Source organism: Aulostomus chinensis, chromosome 3 (assembly GCF_037954235.1).
Source record: "Aulostomus chinensis isolate RoL2024-O1b breed Wild chromosome 3, RoL_Achi_v1.0, whole genome shotgun sequence".
NCBI classification, from domain to species: Eukaryota; Metazoa; Chordata; class Actinopteri; order Syngnathiformes; family Aulostomidae; genus Aulostomus; species Aulostomus chinensis.
Window position 1 is genome coordinate 25,421,419 of NC_141322.1, and position 25,901 is coordinate 25,447,319.

The 25,901-nt window shown below is 42.7% G+C and overlaps 1 protein-coding gene across 3 annotated transcripts; it reads right to left on the bottom strand.

The window, feature by feature from the left end:
* Positions 1-6,540: 6,540 nt before the first annotated feature.
* LOC147268387 (proto-oncogene tyrosine-protein kinase Src-like) lies at positions 6,541-25,822 on the bottom strand. Of its 3 annotated transcripts, XM_086199915.1 has the most exons (13): positions 25,360-25,817; positions 18,865-19,147; positions 17,553-17,652; positions 16,585-16,602; positions 15,416-15,514; positions 15,098-15,201; positions 12,212-12,361; positions 11,966-12,121; positions 11,557-11,736; positions 10,755-10,831; positions 10,512-10,665; positions 10,251-10,382; positions 6,541-10,016 (listed from the first exon to the last, which is right to left on the bottom strand). In XM_086199915.1, exons 2-13 carry the CDS (start codon positions 19,136-19,138, stop codon positions 9,808-9,810), a joined length of 1,653 nt encoding a protein of 550 aa, XP_086056041.1. In that variant the 5' UTR covers positions 19,139-19,147; positions 25,360-25,817; the 3' UTR covers positions 6,541-9,807. The 3 variants fall into 3 exon arrangements, with proteins under 3 accessions (XP_086056041.1, XP_086056042.1, XP_086056040.1); XM_086199916.1 differs by lacking the exon at positions 16,585-16,602; XM_086199914.1 differs by lacking the exon at positions 16,585-16,602 and having other exon boundaries at positions 11,966-12,361; positions 25,360-25,822.
* Positions 25,823-25,901: the final 79 nt, after the last annotated feature.

Consider the following 25,901-nt stretch of genomic DNA (forward strand, 5'->3'; position numbering starts at 1 on the left):
CATGTGAAAACACGTTGAAAATAATGTATAAAACATCTGTATGAATACGGGTTATAATGTTTCACTCAGTTTGCGTCTTTGACAGACAAGATGGTACATAATATATCTGCTAGCGCCTTTGTGGATGAATTTAACAACCTTGAAGTAAAAGTTGAATAGAGGAAAGTTTAGGGGTCAATAAATTTCCTCAAGCTGCGTATCAGCCCACCCGCTTTGGATGTGCTGATAACATCTGCACGGCTGCAGCCAGCTGGAGTTTATCTGTTGACCAGAGCAGACAGCATGTGTGTTTGGTGTTCCTCCCTAATCAGATTGTTTTGTTTTTATCCCTGACAGATAAACCTCTGATCCTGTAACACCTGTATGATGACATGCGTGCATTATATCAGCGCAGTGAAACAGATATTATACAAACATAAAGCCTCCTACACTTCTCCTTATTCGCCCTCCATCTTGCTTCCATTCCCCCCTCTGGCTAAAAATGTGGGGGCAGAGTGATTCATGGGCAGGATGGAAGGAATGTGTTTGAGCGCCACATGTCTTTTAAGTTACATGCTTTTAGCACACACATGCACACATTGCAACAGGTGCAGCGCTGCAGGAGAGGACATGGCACTGAAGGAGGCCCTTGTTAATGTTGGCACCGGACTCTCAGCTGTGCCCTGTTGCACCACTGGAAGCTGTGTGGTCACGAGCTGATATATGGGCTGCTGTATATGAGAAGACATGCCATCACATTCATTCAGCGTGGAGTAACACTGCCGGAGCGAGCACAGTCAGACTCTGTATTCTGTCCAAGTGTCAACAGCAAGTACTGACCCTGATGTGTCACCATATTCGGAGCGCTCAGTCGATTAATTACCTCCACGCACTGCTGCTGACACGTGTTAAAGGGTCGGTTCACCCAAATTATGAGAAAAAGTTCAAATTTTTTCCCTTTTGTGGGTTTTAGGAATGCAGTTTGTTTTTCTTGTCCAAGATTAAGATATCAATCTTTTTCTGTGTCCAGCCCAGGGTGAATAATGGTGCTGCTCAATTAAAGTTAAATACATAAAACTTCCACTCAGGCAGTCTCTTTGGGGAGTCTTTCTTCAGTACAGCAACAACAAAAAAAGTAAAGACTTTGCTTCAGGAAGCTTGAAGGATCAGTACAAATGGATCAGCTGTCAGCAGGGGAGCTAGATATCTCGCTGTGACTGCAAGAACTGGTGTCAAGATGTGAACACCTACCAGCTGAGGCCTGATTTACACAGCGGGTCCACTTGATGGGCTCGTGCTACCGTCGCTTCCATAATCCCGGGCTCCACTCACCTCCCCACCTGACTGTTGCAGCTGCATCCAAGAACCTCCACGCTAACAGGTCCAGGGAGCTGCAAAAGTGGTGGTCGTTGGTAACGTCAGTGCAGCACAAACTGCTGAAATGTGCCAGAGTGCCAGATGCAAACAGAAATCAGACACAAGATATTTACCTTGTGCACAACCTTATTCAATATAAAGAAATAACTTCCAACATTTGGAAACTTTAATGGATCGTGTTTGATTTTGCATGTGAAAGTTTCACTTTAAGCCAGTGTGTTTTTGATGTTCCATATGATTTTAATGAATGCCTGGCTGTGGTAAATACACAGATGCATTCATACCAACGAATGGTACACACTCACTCATGTTGGTTTCCGGGGAATGTATGAACATTTTACTCATATCTGACACACTAATCTGCTCCATTCAAAACTCCCATGAAAAAAGAAACAAAATGGATTCTGTGGCACCCTGATAACAACCAGCCACAACAGTGTTTGTCTTTATTGGACAATTAGTTCTAAATATTGTGTATTTTCTAATAGTTTCCACCAAAATGAACTTGCCTCAGAAGGACACTCACTGCTCAGTTTTGAGTGCCATGCAACATTAGTGGCTGAACCCTGAGCATTTACATTCCTGGGAATGTGTGCAAGTTGCTGTCTGCAGCTGGCTGGTTGATGAATGCACCAATAGCGTCCTGGCTACATGATGAATGGACCAATAGCGGATGATGGATAACACTGGAGAGAGCTGATGAGGCCCGCAACATGTAAGAAGGAGTGAGATGTTTAAAAAAAAAAATCAAGGGAAAATGGAGGGAAGGGAGAGAAAATTAGAGAAAGAAAGATGACTAAAACTGTTTGTGTGTGCAGTGATAAGTGAGGGGAAAAGGGAGAGAGAGTTGGAGAGAGTGATGTGACAAAGTGTTTGTAAGAGGAGAAGGGGGGCTGACTAAACAGAGGAAGGATTTATGAGCCGAAAGAAAGTTGGGCAAAAAATGGACAGAAAAAAGGGCAAAGACGCAAAGAAAAAAAGACAAGGAAGGAAATGTTGATGATTAAGAGGTGTGATTCACTAAATCACCCATGCCGTGATAGAAGGCAACAAAGAAAAGTGTGAAACTGTCTTGGCTCCAGATTAATACAAAGAACCTCAAAGCAGAGAAATGGTGTAGAAAAAAGAAAAAGAAAACTTTGAGCCCACAACGAAGAGATGTTTAATCCTCTTCTCAAACATGAGGCATATTTTCAGGTCTCTTGAAGATGTATGCACAAGTTCTCTTGCGTATCAAAACTATCTCGAGGTGGCTCTTTCTGGCAAGTTAGAACTGAGCCCGAGGCGTAATTTCTCCTGCCAAGTGGGCCGATAGCATTAAAAGCTGCATGGTGCAGCAGCGCTCAGTAACCTGTGGCAACTTGGCAGGTGACTTGTAAGACAGTCATACAGGTTGGGTTCTGAACAGCGCTGTCAACACAGCACGGTGCTGCTTGACAACAAAGGAAGGCTGATCAAAGCTGAGCCCGTCTGCACACCTGCTCATTCACTGATATCAAAAAGAATCTCTTGTTTCTGTTCTGGAGCTGTAAATCCTCCAGGAAGAGCCGCTCAGAGAAGACGAGCGCACCGAACCGCACGGTGTTGTTAGCTCACGTAGTTGGGTGGTCGCTCTGCTGATTGAAGTGAGCTGATGATGGAGAACATGTGGGTCCTTCTCCTGGAGTCCTACCTGTAAACGATGAGTAATCAACAATCAGAACAATCATGCAAAGATGGAAGTCAAATTGCAGTCAACAATAAGAGGCTCACTGCTGTGTGCTGTACCTGGCAGGTAAGTGAACATGATTTAATATCACGCTGCACTGTCGTAGCACATAACGTGTTAAAATTACTTGGCAAACCCACGATCAGTGTGAATCGATAAGGATCCTTTTATGTGGTGGGTACACAAGCGTGCATCATGGGTGGTGGGTGACATTAGCAAACGTCTCAGTTGACAGGTCTTCACGTACCCTTTCAAGTCATTTTAGTAGTTTATAGTTTTTATAGTTTCATATTTAACTCACAACACCCTTGATGACTGCAGCAGGAGACGCGTAGACTTGTTTGAATCCCATTTACAGCAGCAGGTCTCACAACTTCAACCCAAACCACCGACTGCTTCTTACTTCCACCGAGTCTTTTCCACATCCAAACCCAGCACTGAATTTCAAAGAGGCTGCTGGCTATAGAACAAAATGAACTGCGGCTCAGAGTGTTGAACCGGGGATTTTATGTCCATCATGAACGAATCCTAACTGGCTTTCAGTTGGCATCTGTGGTGCTGGCATGTCATTTGAACAGCTCACCACCACCAACTATGGCAGTAAGATGTCATTTTTGTAATTCTTGTCAGCATTTCAGGTCAATAAAGATTGGATTTGTATCAGAAAATCGTACTGTGGTGGATTTGAAAGATGGTGTCGAAATGATCCCCAACAGATGTGTGAGGCTGAACTCAAACACTAATTCCACATGCATTCCAACACCCTAGAATAAACAATAAACCACTTCCTTGTATTGATACTTTCTAACAAGTATTAATCATTGTCAAATATATTTTGGGGGATTTTTTTTGTACAAAACGTGAGTGAGAGAATGTGGGGATGACCTGCAGGAGGGCATCAAACCAACGGCCTCTCCAGAGGGACCGACCAACTGAGCTGCCAGGCCACTTTCTAACATGTTTTTGTCTCCCAGGTCAACCCACGTGCTGCTTGAAATTACCATCTGTCAACGTGAACATATCCCAGCTAGGAAAATGTGAAGGTGATAGTATAATTTGTAAGGCAGCTAATGTTTCATGTGCTGGTTGTGATGCTTCATTAAGCAGAAAATTTCTCAATGATATCTTTGTCTTCTCGAGCCGTACGCAGACAAATGAGACTTGTGTCGGGGGGGGGGGGGGGTTCCACAACAGGACATTAGTGGAAAAGAAAAGCAAAACATCACTATTATCCAAATTCACTGTATGGTTGCCACACTCCTGTCACTGGAATGACATGAAAACAAACAGTAACTGTAGCCTGGCGTGTGTGTGTGTGTGTGTGTGTGTGTGTGTATGCGCGTGTGAGAGAGTGAGAGAGAGAAAGAAAGAGAGAGAGAGAGTGAGAGTATTTACTGTTTTCACAGATGGAGCTTTGACACTGTCTGGATAACTGAGATAAATGACTCGCACTGCGGCTCAGCAGATGGGAAAAACAACAGCCAATCTCCACACACACACACACACACACACACACACACACACACACGCACGCACACAGAATTAATGGATAAAGACATGCATGATGGTGCACATGAAGTAGATGAATAAAAGGATATTAATTGATCCCTCTCAGGCGTCAATTGATTTCTATCTGGCAAACGACGATAGATCAACACTGACTTCACTAAAACAGACGTGTCTTGTTAGAAATGGAACAGTTTGATTTTTTTGTTGTTGTTGTTGTTGCTTCCAATCACAGCAAAGCAGAAAAACCACAGGAAAGAGCAGCTATTCATTAGTGGGGAAAAGCCAGCCACCGAATGGCTCAATACTCAAGCCAGGAAGCTCATCTGTGATCAATTAGTTACCTTCAGGGGATTTGATTATGATGTGAAACAGAGAGAGAGAACCAGGGACGCCTCACCATGAGTAGCATAAATAAGAGAAGTAGAAGTGAGAAATGCTGAGAAAACCAGTCTGTCATGGATCTCGTTGCTGTTACTGACTATTGGAGGTCGGTGTTTTCAGCGGTGGAGGTCTTCCCAGCAGCAGGTGGGTACCAGTCTGCTGCCTCTGGACTGAAGCTGCATGTCCACAAGTGCACTTAGTCCAAACTGATACTGCCCCCGTGTGGATGCAAATACCTCTGCAGCTCTCGGGGAAGCAGTGATGAGGACAGATTTGCCGAACAACACACACACAAACACACAAATTGCTATCATACGGGACAAGTTAATCTCTCACTGTCCAGAAAATGCTAATTATGTGTGTTTTATGATGGTGTAAAATTCAGTTGAACAACAGAGAGAAGCTTCTTTGATTTAACAGGATCCATCCATCCATTTTCTTCCGCTTATCCTGTTAAGGGTCGCGGGGGGGGGGGGGGGGGACTGGAGCCTATCCCAGCAATCTTCAGCCTAAAGGCAGGGTTCACCCTGGACAGGTCACCAGTCCATCCCAGGGCCAACACATAGACAGACAACCATTCACACCTACGGTCAATTTAGAGTATCAATCAGCCTCGTCCCCTCTTGATGTCTTTGGACTGTGGGAGGAAGCTGGAGTACCAGAGAGAACCCACGCAGGAACAGGGAGAACATGGAGACTCCACACAGAAAGATCCCGTCCCCAAACTGGGACTTGAACCTGGAACCTTCTTGCTGTGAGGCGACAGTGCTGACCACTGCACCACCGTACTGCTTTTCAGAACAGCATTCTTCTTTATTTAAAATAAACATATATTCAACAAAAAAAACATCATAGATATTGTCTGGGATGGGATGATCGAATAATTAAAGTTGTTCAGAACTGCTGGTATTACTGCTGCTTCATATCTTAGTGGTTGAGAGTCCAAACATGATCAGGATCATACGGATAAAATACATCCAATAATGGTACAAATAAGTTTTGAGTATTGACACATACCATGATTTGGTAAGTACAAGTCAAAATAAAATCCATTGTTATTTCCAGGTTTCAATCATTAGGATAAGAAAAAAAAAATCATAAGGTCAACAATCTTAAAAGTCATTATGTCACAATATATCACTTCACCACTACGAGGCACTCAAGTAACTTTCAGGTTTATATCTTAATTTGAAGGTCCTCATTCGTGGAATGTCCATCTTGTCTAAATACAATTTCCAGTCAGGTTTAAATTTTTCATATTTACTTCTTGATTTTTCTCTTTCTGTACACATTTAATGTATTGTTTTTCTGAATTAGCGTTTTTGCTGACTTGTTGATTGAGACATCTGTATAAAGTCTCCTCTTCCGCACAATGCATGACTATAACTTGCAATAAGTTGTTATAACCACCGTGTAAATAATGTAAAACATGTTTTGCAGGATGCAAATTTCAGCATCTTGAGCTGATGCTCCTCACATCACATGTTCTAAAAATTAGCGGTGCAGTTTGATCACGATGTACTTCCATTCGAATTTCCGGTTGAAGGACAGCACACACACCAGCACACACTCTTATCAAAACACATTTGAAATATAATTTATTGCACATTTAAAGAACATAAAGTGGCACAATACCCATTTCAATCCTGTTACATTTGAAACAAAGGAAGTCCTTACAAAAATGCTCACACCTTCTGTTTATATTTGTTTTTTGACTTTAGCGCAAAATGGCCATAAAGTTACAGGAATGCCAGACCGAAACTGCATAGATTTATAAAAAATAAACATAAAAAAGACTGAGACTTCTATAATATGGCACAGAATATCCAATCAGACCAGCCTTTACTCATACTCGTCACGAGCCGTTAACTTCCACGTATTGTCCAAGTGATTTACAGGCAGTTCAGTGAGTCAGAATTAAGAGGGGAATTCCCGTTCTAATAAAGTACCGCTAATATGTTCTTGGAAATATCTAAATTAAGCCTGATTTTTGTTCTGCAGATTCATGGTTTGTCAAACAGAATATGATGAGATCAAGATATTCCAAAAAAAAAAAATCCCTTGAGCTCCATTTATAGTAGCCTTAAAACATTTTGGGAGCAGGCATGTGTCACTAAAACCCTCAACAAGGAGGTGAAATTGATTGGAGAGAAAAAAAATAAATCGTACAAAAAACATGATAGTCACAGTCATTTAAGATACTATTTACATCTTTGACTTCTTTTTTTAAAATCATATCAAACTCTGTATTCATTGTGGTTCCAGAATCCATATTATTGATTAAATTCATGATTGATCACTGGATAATAATTTAATGGTGGGCATCAACTCTTATTGCTGAATGGCTCATATTGTGGTTTGAAAGTACTTGTTGGCAACAATCTACACATTTTATATCTACGGTTAAAAAAAACCCAAACCACCATGAAATGAGTGACACCCAACATAAAAACCTGCCATTTGAAAGTGGCGTACATGATACAAAACCAACCCTAAAGAGCTACAGTATGTACAGCATGACTGTGTGTTTAAGAATTAGAAAAATTCATCATAGGTTGATGGCACTAAGAAGTCTGGTTATGATACTAAAACTTGGAGTAAATTAAACATACACATGTTGATGTACAGTACAGCATAAATACAAACCCAGCCAATGGTCAAGAGAAGAACGGCACAAAAGCATGCTAACTGGTTTCAAAATCAACTCTTAGAATAAGTCATAAACACAGTTTTATTAGGGTTACCTGATCAAAAGTTTACAGTTTCTTTAGGGCCATCTGGGTGCATATTTCATGGAGACAACAGCCATCAAGTGACTGGATCCTTCTGCTTTGCTGTTTACTCACTAACTGGAGGTTAGCGTGAGAAATGGTGCAGTGCTTTATTATAACACATAAAGGAGAAAGACAAGTTTTTTGGGGAAATAAACTTATTTTTTCCTCCTCGCCAGAGACAAACAAGGTAATAACTCTTCCTCTCTCCTCCGTGTGTGCATCAAGGAGCTGAAACCCACCGTTTCACTGTGATCACTCCATCAAAAGTCAAGTGCGCTTCTCTACAAAATGGTCATTGGCGTAATAAAACTAGGACTGTGCATAACAACCTAAAATTATGAGAACTTCCACCCTGACTTAGCGCCGTGATTTCACGCAGCACCTCAAAACATCAGCTACCAAAACATTTGTTGAGGATGAGCAGAGCAACTGCTGCTACAAACGTCACTAACTTTGTGAAGAGAGGATGATGAATACTTCTGGGCAAACCAAGATCCTGAACCTTCTCCATTCGATGACTTTTAACTGAGGAATGCTAACACTTACCGCCTACGACCACTCACTGAGCTAAGCTAACTAGCAGTCAGCCAGTTCCGAATGCTCACACAGAGGAGAGAAGAGTATCTGTCTTCTTGCCTGGCTCTTGGGAGGATGGACAACAAATATATTTCACAAAAAGTTGTTGTGTTCTTTTTAACAAACAGTTGCCTGTTTAAGAACTAAAAAAATACCCCCCTCCCCAAAAAAAAACAAAAAAACAAAGTGAGCCCCTTCATAATAAAACATTATGCACTTCAACAGCAGTAAAAATTAGATTCTCTTTTGGCACAGAACACAGTAAGCTTTTCCACACTTCCTATCTTGAGCTCAGCTGGATATTAAACAGTAATATGATTGGTTGGTGGCCATAGCAGCCTCATTAGTAGGTCACATAAATGTTGGATGTAAGTTACCACATTCATGCCACTGAGGAACTGAGCTGATCATTTCAAACTGCTCTCTATTGCCACCACAACAGTGCTGATTATTCCCATGTAGCTTTCCAGTTAAATCGAGGTCAACAAGCATTCAAAAAGTCCCTGTATCAAAATTAGTTTTACTCATCGAGGCTGGATCTAGCAGGCCGCGATGGCTGTTCAGCATACGACGAGAAATAAAGCTAGAAAAGGGAGGATTAAAAATAGATGAAGGCCTCCAATTTGATTTTAGATCATCCAATTTTCAGCACGACAGAACCTGACTGAGTTCATTTATCCTGGGTGGTTCTAACACTGATAATCACAGGGAAATTAAAAGGAAACTCAGGTACTTTTGTCTGCCACTGAACAAAACCTTAAACCACTGGACGCGCATTGTCCAAGTAAACATAAATGAAATTGCAAAGTAGAGTTCCACAGCGAAGTTATTTAGAGACACTTCGAAGAAGCAGCACTTGAGAAAACTGGAGAGAAATACTGAAAAGTCAGACAGAAATAGAGGAAGAGAGGCAGAAGGGAGATAAAGGATGTTGAGAAAGACAGACTTTCCTTTGGCACCTGTGCCACAGTGGCAGTGCTCTTCTGTGGGCGAGGCGGAAAAAGGTAAAGAAACACGACAGAATAGGGAACGAGGGAGGTTTCACTAAACAGCTCATGCCTGACTGAAAAATCCTCATTTGACCTTCCCTCTTTGACAGGAGGTTTATTCTTTTTCCTCTCACACCATCTGTAGATGCTGATTTGATTCCTCCCACACCAGTTACATCACTAAAAAAACTTGCCTGCTAGTTAATTCCCTCAATCCAGTCTGAGTCCTGCAGCCTTTTACAGCCTTGGACCTCAGTTCTGCAGGAACAGATCATCACTGTGGTTTGTACTACAGAGAAACTATAGTGAACCGCGAGTGCTTGCAGAAAGGAGGTCCTCCAGGTTCTTCTGTAGCTGTTTCATTATGGCACAGAGGGGATTTCTGCTGGGCTCCATCTCAGTTTCTCAGATGAGTTTCACAGGCTCAGATCCTCCTACAGGTGCTCCTCTGAGGTTGGCTAGTGCACATCGTTCTGTGTTGAGGTTCTCCCTCAGGTCGCTTCAGTGAGTGGTTCTATAGGTTCTCCCCAGGCTGATACTGGGGTTCTGTGGAGGTGAAGTAGTCCTCTAGGAAGCCCTGCAGGTACTCAAAAGTAGGCCTCTCTTCCGGATCCTTCCTCCAACAGGAAAGCATGAGCTCATGTAAGGAGCTGGGGCACTCCGCTGGGCAGGGCATCCTGTAGCCACGCTCCACCTGATCTAGGACCTCGCGGTTCACCATGCCTGCAGAGAGAAACAGGAAGTTTGACTGTGGGAACGATGGACCATCTTTATCAAATATATCAAAGTTGTTTCAGGCTTGGAACAAAAAGGAAGTCTGCAGTTTTGCGATCTTTAGGAATAATCCCATTAAAAGCCTAAAAATACTTACGGCTCAAACGCACAAGCTTGTTCTAGTCTTATCAAAGATTCCCTCTCAGTACCTTGGGAGTCTTAGTCAGTTAGCGGAGGTATTACCTGGATACGGGACTCTGCCTTTAGTGGCCAACTCTGTAAGCAGCACACCAAAAGACCAGACATCTGATTTGATGGTGAAACGACCATACAGAGCTGCCTCCGGTGCTGTCCATTTGATTGGGAACTTGGCTCCTAAGGAATCATGGGAAGTTTAAAGAAAAATAAAGAGTGAGAGAGTAAATTCAAAATGCAGCATGATGTACAATACGATGAACATGCTAGACTCTACAGCAAAACTCAAAAGCGCAAGTGTGGTTTTACCCTGGCGTGCAGTGTACTCGTTGTCTTCAATGAGTCTTGCCAGACCAAAGTCAGCAACCTTACACACCAGGTTGTCTCCCACCAGGATGTTGGCGGCACGCAGGTCTCTGTGGACGTAATTCATCCTCTCCACATAGGCCATACCTGCTGCAATCTAGATGGAGAAGGGCATTTTATTAGAAACTAAAATACTGCTTTGCCAAGTGTGTCATAGAACAATAAACCAAGAGAATGAAGCTGAACCTGAGCAGCCATGTCCACAAGCTGAGGCAGACGAAGCATCTTTCCTGCTTCCCCTTTAAGGAAGTCCAGTAAGCTACCTGTGAAAAGTTAAAAAGGTAAAATAAAACCAAAATCGACAAAGATAATACTAGTTTTCATTACAGGCTTAAACTATAAAGCAAATGGTGTCCCAAATGTCTACAACCATTTATTGATTTCAATCTGATTGGAGGTCTGAAATAGTAAAATCATCTCATAATTGACAAGAAAAAAAAGGCAAATGTTACATGTGAGGAAAAACATTAATCAATTTAGAGAAGAAAATCACCAAAGAAGAGTTTTTTTCAGCCTAAACTGCACCACATATCCATGTATCAGTGAAAATTCACAAAAATTTCAGTAATTTGTATGACTTTATCTCCTGTTGAAAAACGTTTCCAGGACTGGAAATGACCATTGTTAAATTCCATGACTTGGCACAAACTATGGATACCAAAAGAAAGTCCTACGGGACAGTCTGGGTCAGTTTTGATACCTGGTGCACCTGGGTTGGGTGCAGTAACCACTCTCTTGGACTCAGGTTGGGTTTGGGCAGAAAATGTCTGCCTGGTAACAATAAATGTTCTTATGCTAAAGCCAATACAATACATTTAACAAAATGAACCCAAACGCTCATACGTCAGATGCAGCAGTTGTACAATGAGTCAAAGCCAAAAATGTAGTGTAAATAGTGTAGATATAGACGGACAAATACTTCATGCTCCAGACACATTTTCGTCACTTTTGAGGTGTGATAACCATTGCGGGTTGTGTCTTGTGTTACCTTGACTCATATACTCCGTCACAATGTAAATGGGTTCCTCAGACACCACAGCGTACAGCTGCACCAGCTTCTCATGCCTGAGTTTCTTCATGACCTGTGCTTCCTGAAGAAAGGCCTCCGGAGACATGGTGCCGGGCTTTAGCGTCTTGATGGCTACCCGCGTCGTACCGTTCCATGTGCCTGTCACAAAGTAAAGTGATAGATATAACTGTGTGGGTTCTTTCATCAAGTGCTGTGTCCTTGATACACTGGATGATGTATATGATGGATTTAATGAGACATCAACTCACCATAATAACTTCTACCTTGATTTACCTCATTTATAAACTTAATAAACCACCTTGACAGAAACCCCTATAGCTCAGATGGTGTTTATATGGACAATTGTAGTCAAAAGTGCAATTCTTACCCATCCAGACCTCTCCAAAGCAGCCCTGCCCCAGTTTAAGGTCAAGGCGGAGGGACTCTCGAGGGATTTCCCAGGCATCTCTGGCTAGTCCCTGGGTCTGAGGTTTGGCCACTGGACACACGTCCGTTAGGGCATGGCACAGCCCATCGGAGTGCTCTGAGGGATGGAGGAAGAGGGAGAGGGCAGGGTGAGGGCACCAAATGGGTTTTGTCTCCACTGTCAAAGCAGACGTGTCTGAGTACTCACTGCGGTAGTGGAAGACTAGCTGCTGTAGACTGGTGAACTGGGTGCGGGAGGTGATGTAGAAACCTCCACTATCCAGCTTCCTGATCTTGTAATGTTTAACATTCAGGCCTTTGGTGTTATCATAGTCCAGCACTGACAGGCAATATGCCCCTGTGAGCAGGAAGAACAACATACAGAGACAGGTTTGAACAATAAAACCAGGCAGACCAGGGCCCATGTGACAGCTGCTCCCTGGTGTTTCCTAGCAGCTGCACTGGGAAAGTCCCTGTTGGCCCCTTTAAGAGCCCTTTAAGGAGCTTTTCAGAGCCCATTTTTACTCGCTAGTCATTTACTGAATTTATCTAACTTGCTGCAACAGACACATGACACAGTGTTTGCGTATCAGTACTCGAAATATACAGAGAAAATTATTTAGAACTAAAGTCAAAACATGTAAAAAATTTAATTGAGCAAACAAACAACTTACAACACTTTGTCAATGTTTTTGGACAGTTGTGCTGTTTTTCATTTGCCACTGGCTTCGAAATAAAAATACCTGGCTGGCTTTTTCTGCACTCTGGAGTAACAAAGCAGTAAAGCAGCAAGGAAAACATGTACTTGAGCTCCGCACACCTATAGCATTTGTGAGTACCTGCCATAAACTTTGTGGGTTAAGTATCACTTTGATCCTTAAACAAATCAATCATGATCATGAATTCATTTGGTTAAGAACTGCATTGGCTCTCTGAATCAGTTGTTGATCACCAGAGCTAAACTGTGTCCCAACAACTACATCATGACACCCATTTCACAGCATTTTTCTGCTCATACATGAACACTCAGGGGAAATCTTACCTCACATGTTTGAACACTGGAAGGGGTGACATGATTTATTCTTTATACAACACATGAGCCACATGCTCATCTGTGTCACATTTGACATCTAATCACCCAGAGGCCAACACATGTCCCACCAGAGCTCCTCCCATGCTCCCTGACACTCCCCCCTCATTTGGGAGTCTCCCCCATCACGATATTTCCTCCTCCCTATGACTAACCCCCCCCCCCCCCCCCCCCCTCACTGAGAACAGAGACAGCCAGGGGGGAGATTCACAACCCTCATACGCTGACCTACTTCTGACAGAGTAATTCACCCCTATCCATTCACAAGCCCCAATCCACACTGCTCTTTCCCTAACCCCCCCCCTTACACACACACACACACACACACACACACACACACACACACACACACACACACTTCCTTCAAAAAACAACCCCTTAAAGAGCTCACCGAGGTCACAAGGACTGGAACTGAGTGAAGACTTTCAGAGGTGAATGGAAAACTTTGCCACAAGCCCAGAGAAAAAAAAAAGACACAACGCTGTGGGCCCGTGTGAATGTTAACAAATGACTTAATTACAAGTTTCTGCCTCTTTCAAATTGGGTCCCTAAAGATCTACTTATTTGAAACCAACATCATTTGTGCAGCACACCCAAAGCTCCAGGGACACAGAGAAAGGGCCATCCCTCCCCGTTTCTCACAATTTAAAATGCCCAGCAAGTACACAAAAAAAGCTTAGGTTTTTATTCACTATGTTCTGTACTCAACTTTTCCTTTGATAAAGAACATTATTCCTTGAAATACTCACAACACAAAGGCTAATGATATAAATATTTGTATGGCACCTGAGAATATATTACTTAAACAACATTAGCATAACAGCTTTAAATTTCTCCACCAAACTGCTTTTTTTGACATATTTTATATGTTGGGACAACAAATTAGATGTGGGAAGAACCTTCATCCAGGTGACAGCTGATGCAAAAAGGAGGGGAGAGCAAAGGAACACAAAAAGTTGTTGTAAGAAGTGCATTGTAGGCAGCAACTAGAGTTGTTGTGATTCTGACACCCGCGTTGGAAGTGCCTCCAATTCAGCGGAAAAATGCATGACTGTATTAGTAAGTATGAAAGCCTCTGCACCAATCTAACGCCACATAATTTCTCAGTCCTGAAACGGAACCCTGCTTCTTCCCAGATTAGCAAAGGTTATCTCAGATTACTACGACTGGAAATCAAATTTTACTTGCTGCTAGTGGAGGCACAGCGGAACTGTTTGAGAGCAGCAAAGAATAGGAGCAAAATGGTAGCCATTTGGCAACATTTCACATCGGAAAATCCTGGAAGTACAAGGGTGACACGTACAGTATCAAGGCTGTAGTTTGGATGGGTGCTTGTCAGAATAGAAAATAAGTTTTAAGGCTTCATTCTCTCTATGTACTGTATTAGTTATTACTTCCTTAAGGTTATGGGACTTCCACTAGTGTGGTCATAATAAGAACCGACTGCTGTAAATGTGAAACTCGCTGCAGCAAACCGGCTATGACAACTGTCTCAAAAACCAGTCTGGTATTCGTATCACCCACTTATCTCACTATATATAGACTTGCGTGCTATACATAGACACCTTCTGATTTACTCCTTACCTTTGGAAAAAAAAAAAGAATATTGTTTAATAAGCTCGGATCAAAATTGGTGCTGTAGCTTAAATCAGTTATGTCCTGGTGAGTTTAAACTCATGTAGATTTATATTCAAAAGGAATCATTCTGTACATTAAATATTTCCGGAAGAGAGCACTCCCTCTACTTCAACAGTCACCAAGGTTAAAGGACCAAAAGCAAATAAATAAATCAAATAAACAAAAACAAAAAAAATCAAGCAAAAGAGATGCTCTTAATGTCAAACAAATCTCTTTCCAGGGAGTCAACCAGTACTGGAGATATTATAAACAGTAAAAACTTCTGAAAAATTTCAATAATTAATGGAACAGGCTAAATTTGGAGGAGCCAACTGGCCTATATTAATGGAGCAGCCTTTGAATGTAAATAAATTGTCACCGTCTCACCTTTAGTAGTCTCACTCTCCCTCACCAAGAAAGTTCCTCGTCTGTTCTGTAAATTCAAAAGGATCCTTTCTGAGTCACGCCGAGTGATCTTCCCAAAATACCACCTGCCAAAGTGGGCCAGAGAATAAGATCAGTGAAGGGCTTGAGTGTCTGGACCGGAACATGCAAGCTGGCACTGTCTGAAACCAGTACCATTAGCTTATAGCATCATATGCAAGTGTTATTATAGGGTTTAACAATACATTCAGGTGCTGCTCTGAAAACGACTATAAATACGTTGGTGAAAAGGAATAGTGAAGCTAGGAGAGGATAATGTACTCTTCTGCTTGGATGGAGTCGGATGGGGCCACGTAGTTGCTGGGGATATAACCGCTCTCTCCGGTTGTCAGGGAGCGAGCGAGCCACCAGTCGCCTTCTCTGTGACACGGAGAGACAGAAAACAACAAAAGATAGATGGAGTGAAACCTAAATAGAAAACGCACCAGAGCAAGAAAATCTTTTTGTGGATTTAATTATCTAATACTTTATTCCCAATTGAGAGACGAACAGTCAATACAGAAAACAAATAACAAAGAACAAGCTTTAAACAAATCCCATGGCGAGGCAGAAAAGTAGATGTCTTTTCAAAACAAAAACCCAATACACTTTCTTTTTTGTTAATACTCTTAGAATAGCCGTGCTTGTTTGCTAATTTCACTGACAAATAAGTAAATCTATTTTCTCTGTCTCTAATTTAAAAATTTCTGATACTAGCATGTGTCTACAGCAGGACAGGCGGGAGGACAGATGTGATGACTGACTCAAACTGAGGTACTCTCTGTCTCCCCTGTGAAGAAGGAACAGGTCGTGACATGTAAAGGTGTTGCACATCGGCGTCTTTTAAAGCTTTCGGGACAACAGTAATGCAATATAACGCAGGAGGAATAAGCTCCATTTAGCTACGCAAACAACACTTGTCCATAAGAGGAACTCATTGCTGTTTGTTTTGTTTATTGGTATTTGATGGGATGCGTTGGTAAAACGGAATTTGAAAGCATGCATTTCTTGTATTTTAAAATATTTGCACAACGGGCCAATTAAATTGGTGTTGATGTATTGTGTCCTCACTTGACATGTTGTCGTAGAAACGCATATTTCTGATGCCAATGGAAGCTTTCACTTTCTTTGACTGAAGACCCACAACGATCTTTACAAAAGGGAGCCAAAAACCTTAACCAATTCCTTCCCACACCAAAATGCAGAGCATTGTGAAGAAAAGTAAACAGTTAAAAGAGGAAATAGACAGGCACAGGCAACCTTTTATTCCACCTGTAGTCTGAGGTCACAGATGGTTCAGATGATGCTCTTTATCCAGACACAAACTATATCAAATTAAAGCATTCTTTGCAGGTACACTTTCGTGTGTGCATCATCCGAAAAAAAAATTGTACAGCAGGATTATGAACAAAAGGTTGCAAAGGACTTTTATTGCATTGAGACTTACTGACCTGAAGCTGTACTTTTTCCTAGGAGAAACCATGAAGCATGAGAAAGAAAGAGAGAGGGAGAGATAACAGACACAGCAGACACATCAAAACACGGCAAGGAGACACAGCAAGCGAGCACCGACAGATAGCGGAGGAGCTGAATATGCTGTGGGACTACACAGTAGGGCTGCATGAGCTGCAGTTTCTCTATTTTAAGTTTCATTTTCCATGTCTGTGCAGCTTATACAGACGACTGTGGAAAGATCTCCTCTTAAGTTCCATAATCACAGCCTCATATAACTTTCTGGACACATTTCATCTTCTTGTAGACAAAATCCTACTTCCTCCAGTTTATTATTTAAATAAAACAACTACTGTTTTGTAATGTAGATTTTATTAAGCAAAATGTATTATATGTGACTCAAGTATATATTTCTGACCCCACTATGTAGTCCCAGACTGTAGATAAAGCACAACAGAAAAGACTTATGGCAGGAAGTTATGGAAGGAGCTCATGGAAACAGAAAAAAAAAAAAAAACACCGTAGGGAATTATACTCTACTGATTTTGGCTCAGAAAACAAACTCTTCAAAGCAGGTATCGCTTCCTACTACGACTGAAAATCGACACAGTATTCCTTTTATCAAAACTACGCCGTGACATACTTACACACGAGTTGATGCAAAACAGAAAATGACATTTTGGAGATGTTATCTTAGAGAAGGAAAGAAATCAGAGAAGAGATCCAGCCAAGGCAGGTTCTCTGAAGACAATGATGGCTACAGCTGTCCATCGTAAACACAATGCGTCACTCTGCTCTGTTTCTGTCAACAGATTGGGAGGAAGTCCCGCAGATCGCGCCACAGCCACCAGCTCTGACTGTGTTCGTCTGCGTTAATCCTGATACACTCAGGCTCACACGTCTTCTACTCTGTTCAGTTTTGTGAGGCTGTGGCATCAGAAGGAGAAGGATATCTGTTGTTTCTTACGTGTTGTTGACAATCTGCAGCCTGTCGCCTTTCCTAAAGGTCAGATCAGACGCCGTCCGTGACTCATAGTCATACAGTGCCACAAAAGTAGTGACACCTCCTGCAAGAAACACACACACACTGAGTGATATCATTAAAATAAATGGTACATCCTATTCCAGCCCCACTCACATTAGCTTCCATCATATAACACAGGTCTAGCTCTTGATGATAATTTGCCTCATGCAAAGTAGTCCAATAAATCTGCGGTTATTTTCCTCAAGTTTCTTATCTCTAGCAAATTATTTGCTGAGGGTTAATGAGAAATATCCACATGCAGAGTGCCAGCGACTGATTGGCCATGAAGGACAAAGCAATCGTGTCAATGGCTTCCCATTTTCTGCGTGTCTCTGTCTGCAGCTTCCCTTCTAATGAATGTGTGATCTAAACCTGGGAAGTCTCTCAATCACTGGTTGGCTCATTACATGCATGGTAGGAAGAGGGAAGAAGACCCTGGTACGTCGTCTGCATGGAGCAACATTAACCCAACCATCTGGCCAGTCTAGACACATTAAAGCTTAATGTCAAGATAACTCAGGGTAAGGTGGTACAGCAGGCTTCAAAGTCAAAGAGTCAGTTTCACATATTTCCCTTTGACAATGTCACCGACTGCAATTCCGTTCTCTGGTTTCTGCTTTATATCATGTATTATAACCCCAAACACAAGGCAAATCTTAGGGATAAATCATTTCTCATCAAAACAAAGAAAATATTTTTTTTACATGATTAGGTTCTGCTCAGCTCTGCAACTTAAAGAACAATTCTCTGTATTTAAAAACAATCCTTCCGTCTTTTGGTGTGTAAATGATTAATGCGGACCAAAATTTGTGGAATTGATCCAGTGTTTGGAAGAATAATAAAACCAACAACAGCAAAATGGCTGCAACGTAATCTGTCAGAGTAACTCCACCAAATGTGTTTTTGCTGCCATTAACTGGCTCAGACTGTTATTATGTCTGACAGCATTATGGCAAGAATCCCCACAGAGACAGACGTGTGTCTAATATGCAACAGAAGTCTCGCTCAAGGAGACGTATCGCTCTGAAATCTCACAGGAGGTGAGTTGTTGCAAGAAGACAGCAGTGTAAACATAATAGTTACAGAGGTAGAGCCAGCAGCTAGTAAGCCTAGCTTGAAACAAGGCCTTGAAACAAGTCCAAAAGTGATTATTTTACTGTTTTTGTATTGATGATACCAATCAAAAACATGGTCAGAGAAATGAAAATGAATCTGCATCGCCACCTAACAACCATTTAATATCATCCTTCGGTACCTGACAGTGGTCCTCTCTGAGGTGAGGTGACAGTGCCGGTGTGGTCCACCCCTCCAAAGAGAGCCAGCTCAGGAGTATTTGTAGGGGCATGCTGGTGCTGCCCTTGATGTCCCCGCCTTCCTGTCCCAACGGCAGGGCTCCTGTTGGGGGTTTGGGTCTGCTGGGCGGGGCCCAGGTGGTGGAAGTGCCCGCTGTCTGAACCTGTGCTGATGGTACCGTCCAGGCTCATGGAGCGCTGGCCCGGCTCCTTGGGCTTGCTCTTGCCTGCCCCCATGTGCAGACCCTGAAGAAGAGCCGACCATGAGTAAGGACACAGACAACACTCTGCAATATTTGTGACATACAAAGTTGGCCATGGCAACACATGAGCTGGTGACAACCCTGGTCAAACTCAGGATCCATCTAAAAACTGAGGTGTGTACCATACTTGCCAGCCTGATAGGAAACTGCTAAGCAAACAAGCTGGCCTACACAACCTCTGTTTTATATAGAAACATGTCAAACGTCAGAATCTTGATCTCCGCCAATGTTTTTACATATTATGCACTAACAAATAATTTAATTTATTGCTTATCAAACAAGAATCCCTCTTAACAGTGTGTGCTGAGTGAGCTGCGTGTTCATTTTAGACCCCTTATCCACCAGAGAGAAGCCTTGGAGCTGATCCAGGTTCACTTAGAATCGTTTTACATGCAAATGCTGTGAGAACGGGACACCTTGACACAGTCAACACATACATTCAAGGTCATTTCTATCAGTTTACTCAATCTGCACTGAATCAATAAGCATCAAACAAAGCTTCAAACAAAAAGCAGCAGTTGGCTGTAAAGGACCTGGGTGGTAACACAGGTGAGCTGGCAAGGACAAAAGCAAATACATCTGCTGGTAATTATAAAAGCACTTTGCCTCTTGGTGCTCGATACATCAATTACTGACTGCAACAAGTCAAGAGCACACAGTCAGACAAAGACATTCTCAGACAGTCAAGAGCATCCTCTGAAAGTTAGAGTGGCAGTGACACACCAAGTCCAATCCTTCCTTTGGGGCACTGTCATGACTCACAGTGAGACCGGCTATTTCAGGCCGGCTGAAACAGAGACAGTCACACACACATGAAAACAGCCTTGTTCCTTTGTGAATAGAGGCACTCTCAGTTCCAGACAGTGTATGGACCATGTGTGTAGGTGTGTGTGAACTCCATGTGTGTGTGAGCAGCTGTTCCTTGGTCTCTGAGGAACAAGACTCCATCACACACTCAGCCTCAGTCGCATCTTACATCCCTTTTCCGACATGTGTGTATCCATGTGAGTTTTTCCGACACACTGGTGTGATAAGACGAAGAGAGTTATTAACAGACAGAGGAAGGAACTAGCAGTAGCTCTAAAAAGAACGTGTGGGTGGTTGTTGTATACTGCAGGACAGCTGAGGCTTAGTGGGTGTTTTAAATGTAATGTGTGAACATAACATAATTACACAGGTATGGGACTTCCAAGATATGGAGGCATCCCACTTTAGAGATGTGTGGGTGTATAAGCTGCTGAGTGTGTGTGAAGTGTGAGCCGTTTCAAGTATACATGTACAGTCATGCAAGCTTTGATTCAACTCCTGCCAAGATGTAATCTGGCGTGCTGGGGGGGGGGGTTAACACATCCTATGGTGCAACACTGAGTCACACAGAGATGGGCGCACAGGCCTGTGGAAAAAGATGGACAGGACTGTGTGAATTGTGCAAAGAATAACCCGCTCGATTTGGCAGGCTAGCCGGGATTTCACCTTTGAGGCTGGCTGTGTCAGCCGGAAACTTCCACCAAGTCCCAGATGATCAGATATTTAAAGGCCAAAACATGAGAAAAGTGGGCCGACAGGACCGCAGTACTGATCATAGGCTTTAAACAACTCTGGAGGTAATTATGCAACAGATATATTCAGCAGTCCACACAATCAATATATGCAAACACATAAGACCTTTTCTCACAAGACAATAATACTGTTGCCTTCTGTGTTAAAGCTAAGAGACATGGAACGGCACCACTGATCCAGCCGGAGCTGAAACAACTCCTAACTAACATGACCAGTGGACAGTTCCTTCAGATTAAAAGCTGTTGAAATACATGTCGTACCACTGGTGACAGACGCCACAACGCTTTAAAGTACAAACTCGTACACCGGAGCTGTTTGGTTCTGTGTTAACTTGTGTTTGACCGTCCAAATCACATCATTCATTGACATACTTGATCAAATCCTCCCTCTGCGTTCAGATCATCCACGTGAGTATACTCACAACATTTCACCATCACCGGCTCTTCAACACATGAAAGTTTTGTTGTTGTTGCTGTTGATACTGTGTCAATCCTGTATTTGTATTTTCACTAACATTTTCATTTGTGAGTTCTTACCCAGATTTGATCCTGTGGGATCATTTGCTCCACACAAACAGTTGCACACATTCATCCTTCATCCAAACTGTCCACACTAAAACTTCCATCTATGTGAGGGAATTCGGACACAAGTAATAAACTCCTCGTGTGCAGTTTAGCAGGACAAGTGCTCCTGACTCTCTAGATCCTTTTGAAAAAGGACTTACTCTGCGGTTCTAACACGCACTAATGAAGAGAGGAGCTGCACACTCCAGAACTCGCCTGAAAACCTTGGTGCCTGCATATGTAAACAACACAGGCCGAGCCTCACGCCTTTTCCTAATATGGTATCAGAGTGCCCTAATATCAAGAAGTGCTGACATGTGACTCCGTCCATCAGTGTGATATAAAATGGAGGCGTGACGAAGATGCGCTGAAGGGGGGTGGGGGGGTGGGGCAGAGTATCAGACCAGGAAAAAACAGATACAAAATTAAGGATTTCAAGTTTTGCAGAGACTGCAGAGACACAAAGATGAGGAGATTCCAGTCCTCTGTGAGCTCTTCCACTCAACGTTGAAGAACGGGAGAGAAACAGATTGCGCCACTCGGCTACGATTGCCGGCCAGCGACTGCAACAAGAACAGGCACCTGAGCAGTGGGGGGTCAGGATGGGAGGAAGGAAGCGAGGAGGGAGATGAAGGGGATGATGGGGCAGAGGGGTGAAGCTCCTGTTTCCCAACAAAATCCAGACTCAACAACTTCTGCTGTCCTGCATCCTGTATTGTATGATCAGACAGGTGCATACTAATCACTCTTCTAAACAAACAAAAAAACCCATGTGTAAGTCATTTTCCGTGGGTTGGTGAATATTGTGGGGTATTTTCAGTGTAAAAGGTAAATAAAATTTTAAGCAATACATCATTGAACTTTCAAGAGGAGGCAAACATGTGCTGACAGGTATGAACTGTGGCAGATGTGGGCTTCATCCAATGGCTGCTCTCTGAGTGTTATTTACCTCAGACCCTCAAGGGAGCTCAAGAGCACTTCAATATCAACGGAACATTCGTGACAAACCCGTGTCCTTCGGAGTCCCAGCGTTGACAGAGTCTTACGAAACACGAAACAAATGCTGGGTTTGAGAGGGAAGTAAATAAAGGAAGAGGACGGCATTCAGGAAGTTAGCCCAGTTGGCTAAAAAAAGAATGCAGGTTGATAAAGCAGGCAAGTCCAATCACCTGGTGGGGAACTGAAACTGGGTTCACTCCCACGGCCGCTTCTTTCATTATGCGTCATTGACGCACGCGTGGCAGAGATGTAAATTCACACTCGCCTCCTGAACGTAAACCCCGAGGTCATCAATATCTTGCTCCAATTCTTCAGGAGGCTCAGTTATCGGCTGCATTTCTACACACTGTTGTCTTGTGGCGACAGGAAATGGAGGTGAAGTAGTATTAGCTATCAAAACAGAGCTTATTTAGTTAAAGATACGGGTAAAACTCAAAGTAGTTCAGGGGGAATTTTACAGTTTCTCCTAATTTCCAAAAGTCAGAAATATTAGGGTTGCTCAGCTAAATAGTTGACCGTTTGTGGGATCAAATAATAATAATAATAATAACCATAATAGTCAACCTTGATGGGTATTAAGACAAATAATTACAAGTAATATATACAAGAACAAGGGGAACCGCCCTACAACCAGCCTTAATGCTAAATGACAAATCACACCACTGGTTTAATTATTAAATATGTCAACTGTTTGGTGTAGAGCTGCATAACGCCAACATTCAGCAGTGGAAAGAAAACCCCCAAAAAGACTGAGCAAATATTCTCAAGTGAGGAAACTGGAATTTTGGGAGAATTTTTTCCTTTTTCTTTCTTTTGTCTTCTTCTTCTTTTTTTTTTTTTTAAATAATAATGAATCCATTATTGTTTAACCTTGTTCTTCTTCAATCAGCTCATCAATAAAACAACTGTCATGTATATTTCATACAATAACAACAAGAGCTTTTCTCCCCCACCCCCCCCCACCCCCCCAATCCTGATCTGTACATTTCTGCTCAGGCCATATGAACATTTGGCCCCGACAAACCTCACTGAGTCACAACAGACGGTAACAGTTGCCAGTGAGCTGCAGATAGTGAAGCAGCTCCAGCCAATGCTTCAGTCCAGTGAGAAAATTACAGTTCGCAGGGAGGGGGATGACGGGGGTGAAAAACAAGGGGAAATGTGCACATTAGTGTCACTGTCTTATCTTGCTGGATGATAACATGAAGCGTTGGAGTTCACCAACATACAACACACATATCATCTATATTTAGCCTGGCTCAGAGAGAGGACCGGCTACTCGTTTAAAAAAAAAAAAAAGAAAAAAAAAAAAGAAGAAGAGCCAAAGAGGAGCCGACGCAGGAACACTACTATCAAGTTTTGTCCCATCTCAGAGTTAAACGCTTCCTCAAAGACACGGAGGCCGAGCCAGAAGACGACCAAGAAAAGGGGAGGATGTTGGCACTGAGCTGATAACAACACTTCCGTCTTCTATTCATCTGGAGCTGGTGGCTCAGGCTGCATAACCCAGAGAAACACTTGGCACGGTCTGATTAATTCTGTGAAGGAGGTCAAAGGGAGGAGAGAGGACCTGAATACTAGTCCACGCTCTTCACTAATTATTAACCCACGGGTCTTTTTTAGCTTTTATTATTAATGACAGCATGTAAACTGAAGTTATACATACAATATTTAGACGGCCTGTCTTTCATGTGCAGAATAAACTTGAGGCATATGTAGTCTCGGAAAGGTTTTATTTTAACGTATCCACACAGCAGACACATTGAACACCGGATATTTTACAACTGGTACACAATCTTTATAACATTATTTGAGTCGTCCAGTACGATTAAAATACATACTTTGTCCTATTTCTTCAAGCAGAGATGCACGATATGATCACACGGCATGTGATTTTCACAAATATCACATCCAGTTTTGATCACGTCTTGTTTGCTCACTCTAAATTTTGAAACAATAAATATATGATTTATGGGCTTTTCTTTTAATTAATTAGAGCATGACTTTTTCAAACTCAAAATGTTTACAGGTGATATCCAGGATGTGAATAATGTGGCTATATCAACTTGTTTTTGCACAGATCAAGTCAGTACCTGTACATATCTGGTATTGGCTGAATATGTTGTAAAATATTAGTAAAAAAAAAAAAAATCAAATATTTCGCATGAAGGTGTTGTTTATCAGCATAAACTTCTGAGGTTATTGAGGTAAAAACAAAACAAAACCAAACAACAATGGTGAGTTTTCCCACGTTACCATGTGTCTCATTCATGTCAAACCTGAATCCACAGCCTTATGGAAATGAGCTGGAGCTTGTCCAAAGCCCAAAACTAACTATAAATGGATTTGCCACATAATTAAAATTCTATTTTCATGGGATTAAAACACCAGTTGTTGTCAGCAAAGCTGCTTTTAAGGAAGCGAGGGGTGGGGTAGTAGATGCCTGGTGGAGTAGCAGCTGTCAAAATCATCTTTCCTACAGGAGGGTATAAATAATAATGAGGGTAAATTTAAAAAAAAAAAAAAAGCAACAAAACAAAACCAAAAAAAAAGCAACAAACATGCATGGTTGCCAGTGTAATCCATATTAGGCATGTAAGCAGAGATTTTGTGAATGGAATGAAGGACAAAAGGCGACAGTCGTGGGCTCAAATACAGCGCATATGCGGCCAGATGAATCAAAACAGGTGCTGTAACAGCTCCATTTTGAAATTCGATGGATTCTTGGCTTTCTTTTCTACACCACGTCGATTCCCCGTGTTTTTCTCGGCGTTCACAGTTGCCAGAGAGGCATTAGAAATGGGCTATATGATATTTTCCACATCGGCTGCGCATAGTGGGGATGTAGTGACGTTATATCGTCAACAATGTAGCCCTGCCAGACTGAGTGACACCGGCCAAATGTGCGAGCAACACGGACTGAATGGCCTGTGCAACAATGAAATACAACTCAACGAGGGGGGGTTCAGACGCTGTGAGAAAATACGCAGTGCCTGGCCAAACGCCCTGGTTGTAAACCCGACATTAATCCGGTTTTCTCGCGTTAAAACGTCATAAACTCCAATTAACTCACCTTCGACGCGTCTTGAGATTCCGCCCAAAAATCAGAGACGCGCAGCGAGGACCCGAGTTAAATCCGTGTGGCTGTCCTCATTAGAGTAATAATGGAAGCGGATGGCAAGTTGCTGTGGAAACGTCGGGCCAGCCACGAATCCCATTTAGTGAATTTCAGCAGAACGGCAGAGAGACGAGGTCATGACGGCCAGCGGTGCCTTCGGGAGCAGAGGGCACAGCTGCTGCCGGTGAGCCGGACAAACAATTGGGATAATAACCGCTAGGCTAGGGCGAAGTAGCCTGCTCAGCTGGAGGAGGCGACGAGGCAGGAGGAGCGGTGTAGTGTGAAGACATGCCTCGTTAGGGGAATGGCACGAGACGGCGCATCACCGACGAAACGCGAGAGCGCAAACGCGACGAGTTGGGTCTTACGCTTTTTACGCAGCAGTGCCCGGTGTCAGGATTCACGTCTTGTCGCGCAAACTTGACGCAGTTTGGAGTCAGCGAGGCGTTGGCAGGCAACCCCCCCGTTAGGTTTTTATAAAAGCTCGAGTCACGATG

Coding starts and splice junctions, on each gene's coding strand:
- LOC147268387 (XM_086199914.1), bottom strand. CDS start 19,138: ATGGGGGCAGGCAAGAGCAAGCCCAAGGAGCCGGGCCAGCGCTCCATG. Junction 15,202..15,415: donor GACTCCATCCAAGCAGAAGA/GTACATTATCCT, acceptor CCACTTTGGCAG/GTGGTATTTTGGGAAGATCA. Junction 10,832..11,556: donor GACGGAGTATATGAGTCAAG/GTAACACAAGAC, acceptor AACTTTTCACAG/GTAGCTTACTGGACTTCCTT.